The sequence below is a fragment of the Brachypodium distachyon genome, chromosome 3, assembly GCF_000005505.3.
Source record: "Brachypodium distachyon strain Bd21 chromosome 3, Brachypodium_distachyon_v3.0, whole genome shotgun sequence".
Taxonomy (NCBI): domain Eukaryota; kingdom Viridiplantae; phylum Streptophyta; class Magnoliopsida; order Poales; family Poaceae; genus Brachypodium; species Brachypodium distachyon.
The window spans coordinates 12,860,896-12,868,530 of NC_016133.3; the positions used below are offsets into that span (position 1 = coordinate 12,860,896).

At 45.3% G+C, this 7,635-nt stretch overlaps 2 protein-coding genes across 3 annotated transcripts; one reads left to right on the forward strand and one right to left on the reverse strand.

The window, feature by feature from the left end:
* Nucleotides 1-2,760: 2,760 nt before the first annotated feature.
* LOC100826881 (major pollen allergen Ole e 10) lies at nucleotides 2,761-3,830 on the forward strand. 2 transcript variants are annotated; one of them, XM_010235981.2, is made up of 4 exons: nucleotides 2,761-2,977; nucleotides 3,138-3,175; nucleotides 3,278-3,524; nucleotides 3,623-3,830. In XM_010235981.2, the coding sequence occupies exons 1-4, from the start codon at nucleotides 2,908-2,910 to the stop codon at nucleotides 3,646-3,648; spliced, it is 381 nt and encodes a 126-aa protein (XP_010234283.1). In that variant the 5' UTR covers nucleotides 2,761-2,907; the 3' UTR covers nucleotides 3,649-3,830. The 2 variants fall into 2 exon arrangements, with proteins under 2 accessions (XP_010234283.1, XP_003573348.1); XM_003573300.3 differs by having other exon boundaries at nucleotides 2,762-2,977; nucleotides 3,135-3,175.
* Nucleotides 3,831-3,957: 127 nt separating this feature from the next.
* LOC100827181 (mediator of RNA polymerase II transcription subunit 21) lies at nucleotides 3,958-7,086 on the reverse strand. Its single transcript, XM_003573301.4, has 5 exons — nucleotides 6,739-7,086; nucleotides 5,916-5,987; nucleotides 5,100-5,151; nucleotides 4,904-4,990; nucleotides 3,958-4,180 (listed from the first exon to the last, which is right to left on the reverse strand). Exons 1-4 carry the CDS (start codon nucleotides 7,027-7,029, stop codon nucleotides 4,914-4,916), a joined length of 492 nt encoding a protein of 163 aa, XP_003573349.1. The 5' UTR covers nucleotides 7,030-7,086; the 3' UTR covers nucleotides 3,958-4,180; nucleotides 4,904-4,913.
* Nucleotides 7,087-7,635: the final 549 nt, after the last annotated feature.

Genomic DNA, 7,635 nt, shown 5'->3' on the forward strand with positions numbered 1-7,635 from the left:
GGTTCGCAAAGCAACGCGGTCCCGGAGGACCTTGTTCTTCCAGTAATTCCGACAGATATATTCGGTCAAGTCTATGTCGAGCGTTCAGAGGTGACACCTGCCTGTTTCCGACCCTGCCTCCTAGCGGGCCGAGGCTGTCGCGTTCTCGCCTGATATAACCCTCGTCGGCCAAGGCCGAGTACCCATCATTGTAACGATCGCATCGGCGATCCTCCTCTTGAAATAGCGGGTTGCGTCTGACACCCTGCTGTCTTGCAGCAGTATTGGGTGCCGGCCCCCGAGGCCGACGTCCGTGATCGAACGAGTAACGTTCCGGTTGATCTCGGCGATTTCCGCCAGGACGTAGACCACTTTGGCTGTCATCAACTCTCCTGACTAGTTGCCTGTCGGCCAGAGCTAGATCACCGCATTCAAGATGCTTGTCTCGGCCTGAGTTGACACTTTTTGGGATCTCCGGCCACCAACACCTGTTCTGGGTACCTGCAAGGGCGGTCAGTGGCCACATAAATCTCGTGCATGCCGAAGTCGATGAAGCGGCCCACGCAGGGAAACGGTGCGCCGTTGAAGCAGCCTGCGTTGTTGTCGATGAAGCCCAGAGAGCCGAATCTCTAGACCAAACCGGAGACGACGCGCTCCCCGGTGGCGAGGAAACTTCCCGTCCGGATGGTAACCCTAACCAGCGCCGCTGCTTGCCCCACAGTGGGCGCCAACTGTCGTGGTGGTGTCACGGCAGATGCCATGGGATGGCTTGAATTGGGGCCGATGGACGATGGGGGGTCCGGAGGAGGGAGGACGTGAAGAAGAACACGCACAAATCACACAAGAATACATCGATTTACCCAGGTTCGGAGCCCTCTTGTTGAGGTAAGACTCTTACTCCTGCCTAGTTGTATTAGCCGAGATTGATAAGCTCTACAATGGCGCTCCTTGAGCTGTATTCTTGAGGAAGAAGAAGAAGAAGAAGAAAGGGGAAACCCTCGAATCTCTCTCTCTCACCAAGGGGTGAGGGTCTATTTATGGGCGTCTCCCGACTCACTGCCCTATGGGCCGGGGTTGCCTGTCGCCATCCAGGGGCCCCGCTAGCACGCGGTGCTGCTTCCCCCAGTCCGCACAGTGGGGAACAAGGCCTCTTTACTTTTTACCAGCTCTGCCAGGGAATCTCCTTTCAGTGCTTCCAGCGCGTGGTCCTCTGACATCCTGGTGCAGGCGCTGACCGCTTTTCCGGGGTGATGATGAACTTGCTTTTCCTCTATCCGCGTAGTTAGGATAAGACCGTTGAGGGATCTCGGCTCCTGCCGAGACTCCCGTATTCATCTTGATCCTGCGTGCTGGGCAGCATAGAACTGCCGGGCCGACATAAGCTAGGTATGTCGGCTTAGCGTTAGCCAAACCTGGAGATGCAGGCAAGATTACCTAAGCCGACCTGACTTCCTGTATCTCGGCTAGAACTGCCTCTGTCATCCCGGCTAGTGTTATGTCGTCATGACCCTACCCGAGGTCATCCCCCCGACAGTTTGTCTTTTGGCAATAAGTAATACTGCTTCAAAAGAAAATTGTACAAGAGGCCTCGATTTGCACAGGGCCACCACAATTCTCATGTACGGCCCTGATCTGATCATACTCCATCTGAGACATAATATATACTCTCTCCGTCCAATAAAGGATGTCTCAATTTTGATTAAATTTGAATGCATCTATACACTAAGTCATGTCTAGATACATTCAAATTTTAACAAACTTGAGACATGTTTTGTTGGACGGAGGGAGTATCAGATTTTTTATTAACTTAGTATATAATTATACTAGATTTGACACACTTATTATGGATCTTGATATAAAAAATATAAGAAAATAAATTGGTGGAAACGGAAGAGATATTGGCCCGTTCCTCTCTCTCTTTTTCTTTTAGAAAAAGTTCCTCTCTCTTTTGTACTGGCACTTGGGAGCAGTTACATTTCTTTTAGGCCGTGGTTCAGCAACTACGGAGTGTTACTTACATATTCATGCAGCCAAGCAGAGTACAACTGTGCACTTCCACTGCTAGACATTAAAAACATACTCCCTTCAATTCATAAAAAATGTGACCATTTTGTACCAAGTTAAGTATAAATTTTGTACTAAGTGGATATGGATCGGAGGGAGTATGCAGAAATACTAGAGCGCAAAAAAAAATCATACCAAATTATGATTACTATAGGAGTAGTGTTTGCTTCAAATGGGGTCCGTAGGATCCATTCTAATCAAGATCGACTAATTTGCACCTCATAAATGTGACCCGCCAAAAAATTGGTAATGACGGCCCTTTTAACAGCGTTATAAATATTCTTAACACATGGAAAATGCAGCCTTTTTTTTACTTTGACTACAAATATAAACATAGTAGAATATTTAGATTGCTTTAGAAAATATGTACATAAATAGATACTTATATCTTCGACTAACATATAATGCATATTTTTCAACAAACATAACCAATCGAAACATGTATATACGGCAAAGGAGGGAGGAACGATCACGTTATATGTTCACGCATTTTACGTGCGGGAGTTCTTGGTTGAGTGTGTGTGCAGACAAACGAGTGTGTGTGGCGTGTCAACCATTTCATTTCAAGCCCGTCTCCTCTCTAGAATTCACAGTAACTGAAACCGTAATACGGCAATTATTACTGCCCAAAGCAAAGCCTGTAACGCACGCCCAATTAAAGCAAAACCGTTTCACGCCCTTTCTGCTTCAGCTCCTCCTCTATATATGGAAACGGATGCATATTTCTTGCATGTAGTACCAAAGAATTTATTTATACTTAATCACAAGAAAGCAGCCCAAAGGCTAGTAGCTCAGAGTCTCTCTTCTCTTCTGCTTCATCAAAACATAGAGAGAAAGAAAAGGTTTCTTGCTCACAAGAAAGAGATGGCATCATCAACCACTGTCAGATTCATCTTCTGTGCTCTCATGCTACTGATGCACCGCACTACTTATGGTAAATCTACAGCCTCAACTTGTTCAAAGATTATTATTTTTTTAGATTCTGGCAGAAATTGTACTAGTCAAGATGGAACTTGCATATAATCCATGGCTACTTTGGTCTCTGGTCTAGTTTTTTTGGTTCATGGCTAAATTGTTCTGTGATCTTTCAGCAGCAGCAGCACGACGAGCACCAAACTTTCAGCAGAATCAGGTAAAGGCATTTGCTCCTGATCATCATCAGTACCTTTCCTCCTGGTATTTTGTTCTTGGCTTGTTTGTCAGCTGTTCTTGGATGGTTGCCTGACACCTGCAGGATGGCAAGACGTGGTGCGTCGCAAAGCCTTCGACTGGTGAGGACGCGCTGAGGGCCAACCTGGAGTTCGCCTGCTCCGAGAGCGACTGCAGCGCGATCCAGGGCACGGGGGGCTGCTCCCCCCTCTACGGTGGTGTGCTTCTGTCGAGGGCGTCAGTGGCGATGAACGCCTACTACCAGGCCAAGGGGAGGAACTCATGGAACTGCTTCTTCAACGGCACCGGCCTCATCGCCATCACTGACCCCAGTAAGCAAGCAGCCAGGCCTCAGATCAGATGCAGTTATTTCCTATTTGCTGAATCTTTGTGTGGTGCTGATTGCTTCCTTTTCCTGACTTCCTTGCAGGCCTAGGCACTTGCAAGTATGCATGAGTTGAGAGAGGATCACTGAAGCTGAGGAAATAAAAGGTTTATAGGGGATGTATTTGTGTGGTGTAGTGTTCTGTTTCCAGCATCAGAACTGCTAGAATTCAAATCAAATCTAGCTTGAGTGATATTTGGAGATGTCCATCGTATGTTTTTTCCTCATAGTAATATGATTTCCGTTCCACCCAGTCAAGGTTCTTTCAAGGTGAGTGTGAAATCTTTGCAAGTCCTAATTGCATGGTACTTTGGGCCTATGGCAGCGCTGTAATGAAGGAACGAGGCAAATGCAAATGACAAGAACCCAACCAAAATGTATGCACGAAAGAAATTTAATTATTGAAACTATTTCAGGGTAAAGTATGTTACGACATGGAACTTTAAGTCCTAATCCACCAAGTGCTTTTGGAATATCAATGCTCACAAGTTAAAACAACACAATATTTTCTACAAATCTAGCTGAGCGGCATTAGCAACTACAAGGGGCTAACACCAGAGCAAATGTTGGCATTCATGACACCTCCAACATGGGTTCAGTTGCCTGAAACAAAGAGAACAAAAAATGAATGGGGGTCAGCAGAAGACCTACCTCAGTATGTAGGATAAATGGTGACCCTAAGTAAAACCTACAACTGAAAGCAAGCAACAACATAGTTCAAGAGTTTCTGATCAACAAGGAATGTTATGGTCCAAGATCCCAGCAGGATTGATAGGTGTTTCTCAAACAGTTTGGTGTTACAGGTCGCCATCCACTAGAACTACATGTTGAGGCCGACATACAGGAATCATTCGTTTCAAATCCTACTTGGCTTAGCAGTAAACAACAATTTATGGCTGTGTGCACCGAAGATGCAGAGGCCGGGAGGTTTTGCCTTCCTATTCGAAAAAAGAAACCAATAATTTAACTACAACTAAACAGGAACACATGGTACCATGCTTATTTCCTATGGAGACGAGAAGGTATACAGCTATATCGTCCCAATATGGTATCTTACTGAGCTCAAAGAAGAACAACAATAATAATTAGTAAACAATAAACTCGGTGTGTTAATCCCATATTGCAATAGAAACCAAACACAAAAACAATGCTGTGATAGCCTAGTTGACCATAGGAAGGAGTATAAAAGTTCGGATGGTTCACTGTCCGTTCTGTTGCCCCAAAACAATCCCATGCTGAAAACTCAATCACTAATTCCTCCAGACAAATGATGATGTTGATGATTATTGTATTGATATATTGAGGAAGGATGACATCCAAACTTACGTGCATATTACTAATCCGGCTTCTTCAAATTTATACAGTTGTCTGTAGCTTCATTAAACAACGTCTCAACTCGTCGCAATTCCAGTTCTGTGAAAGAACAAGATATGTAACAGATTAGTTGTGTATTTAATCAGATGTACCATGATACGAACTTCACATAAATGCAAAATATCCAGAATATTGCAAAGTATGTTACCAGCAGCTTCCAACTGTTTCTGAAGCTCCAATCCCAAAACTTCGTTCTCTGCCTGCACATTTGGAAGTTTATGTGATTTAGTTTATGGGTGAAAAAAAGAAGGAAAATTTGGTCCTTAGGCAATGCACTTGGTTGGCATTTGCAGAGATAAGCCCTAAAATCAATAATTTGCAGATGTGTACTGAAAAATGGTGGTTATTTGCTTGAACATATCAAATAGAGCCCACTTTTTCTAAGAACAAGTATTATGAGAGGTCACGCTATCAAGCATCTGCTTTGCCTTGGTTTAAATTTTAGAATGATAAACGTTCAATTCTAGCATTCAGAGATAAATGTTTCAGGGGCACAGGTCTAAGTGGCTAAGTCTATGAAACACCATGCCCAAGCAGAACAAACAAGAGGAAGATACCATGTAGTACAAAGATAGTACCATATACTAAAACAGGTTTAACTGTCAGCACTCAGCAGCAGATCGAGCAAAACTACATCTAGAGTCAGAATAGCAACTCGCAGTTGGAAAATACTTGTTGTTGGGGTTGTATGGTTAAGACTTGAGAATACTTTTTCTGTAGGTTTGGCTCTGCTGCATTCCAGTAAAATGTGAATTTAAATGTGAAAATATGGTTTAGTACTTTACTTCCACTTTTTCCGTCATGAAGGGATTGAAACTCAGAAAATATGGTTAGGTACACTTTTGTTCAAAGGCAGCAAGTGCATAATTCGTTGTGTAGCTAGTTCTATAAGAAGTTAGCCATGTCCACTCATCATAATATACTTCTCAGTAAACTAATTTGATATGATAAGCGTGATACACACCTGGAGTTCTTCAATTCTTTTCATCTGATCATCTTCTGATGATAATGGCAATGCCGCAACAAGAGCATCGAACTGCATGAAAGGGGCAATATTTCTTCCATCGTGAGAACAATATCGAAAGTAGAACCAGGAGCACATTTCATAAACAGTTTGGTCTCTTCCACGAATAATAAAACTGTGCCTCGTGTTTGTGTAACATACATGGAAAATGGTGTGGCATCTTCATATGCGACAATGACTGAACTAAAATATACACAATTGCTGAAGATACATAATTTTCAGCTCCACGCAGAGCACAAAAAGGAGAGTAAAATGAGCACAATACAACATATTGCAAGGAACAAATATGCTGATCAGAATGTGCATGTAAGACAAGACATGGACATGTTGCCATAGGAAGTGATCTAGCTCTGCTACTCAAATGACAAAAAACCCTATGAAATTCCATTCCACGAGTAATTGTCTAGCAAGCACAACACAGAAGAACACACAGAGGAACATTCACATTGATCATCAAGTAGCTCAGCCAGACCCAATCAATCCTTTGCGGCCATAGACCTGACATGTAAATGTCCATGTAGGTAGGAAAGCATGAACTATATACAGCGTCAAGTCATCCTTACAAACAATCACACCAAAAGATGGAGATTGATGGAGGCATACACAAAAATAAAAATTACAGGATAGGCACAGAAGAATCCTACGCGCATTAGCTCATTCCAACCAGCAAGGGCAGGTGGGAATTCCGTCGAGCAGGCAGGCAGAGTACAATGTAATGTGAGTGTGGGGAAAGGCGAATAGGACGATTCCCTGACGCGCATACCTTCTTGGCGGCGAGCACGAGCGCGTGGCTCATGGCCTTGGGTTGCTCGGCGAGGTCGAGCGCTGGCTGGGGCTGCGGTGGAGGAGCTGGTACCGCCGGCGCCGGTGAGGCCGCCGCCGCACCGGGCGCGGGCGCGGCGGGGTCCTCGGGGCTAGGGTTCGGGTTGAGCGGGTCCGGGTAGCTGGTGGAGAGGCGCACGGGCGGCGCGTCCCGCTGCAGCGTGCCGAAGGTGTTGACGGCCACCATGGCCATCTCGTTGAGCTGCTCCTGCAGCTGCGAGATGATGTCCATGGCTTGGCTCGGCTGAATTCCTCTCTCCTTCTGTCTCTTCTTCCTTCCTCCTCCGCATCCCCTGTTCTTCTGAAACTAACGGCTTATTTGGGCTGGGCCGTGTTGCCAGTAGTGCCCACATTATCGGCCCGGCATAAGCCCATCCGCCAAGGCCCACTGTGACACATCTGAAAGCGGGGTAGGTGGGAAACCTCGAAAATTTAAAACGTTTAACAATAATTCTAATATAATTATTTCCTAATTATATACCAAATGAATGGACGAAATGAAAAATATGACCATTAGTCCATTTTTTTGACTGGGTCCAAGGTTACTACGCGCCTGGAGGATTATTACGAAATCTGAAAAGCGATTCAAAATTGCTCAAAATTTCACTTAGCGGGCTTAAGCTAGCAAACCACTTTCTTTATATAGGGCATGCCCTCGTCTACCCTAGGCAAAACCAAGCCTGGAATTGAAGTCCTCTCACGCGCTAGCCTCCAAAGCCCGATCCAGCGATCGGAACGGAACCCTTGCACCATGGCCGGCGGGAAGAAGCAGAAGAAGCCGAGGAACGCCGCCCCCGCCAGCCCCCGGAGGCAGATCGTGCTCGCGCTCCCCGCCCCG

Coding starts and splice junctions, on each gene's coding strand:
- LOC100826881 (XM_003573300.3), top strand. CDS start 2,908: ATGGCATCATCAACCACTGTCAGATTCATCTTCTGTGCTCTCATGCTA. Junction 2,978..3,134: donor GATGCACCGCACTACTTATG/GTAAATCTACAG, acceptor GTGATCTTTCAG/CAGCAGCAGCACGACGAGCA. Junction 3,525..3,622: donor CATCGCCATCACTGACCCCA/GTAAGCAAGCAG, acceptor ACTTCCTTGCAG/GCCTAGGCACTTGCAAGTAT.
- LOC100827181 (XM_003573301.4), bottom strand. CDS start 7,029: ATGGACATCATCTCGCAGCTGCAGGAGCAGCTCAACGAGATGGCCATG. Junction 5,988..6,738: donor TCGTGCTCGCCGCCAAGAAG/GTATGCGCGTCA, acceptor CCTTTCATGCAG/TTCGATGCTCTTGTTGCGGC. Junction 5,152..5,915: donor AAAGAATTGAAGAACTCCAG/GTGTGTATCACG, acceptor CCAAATGTGCAG/GCAGAGAACGAAGTTTTGGG.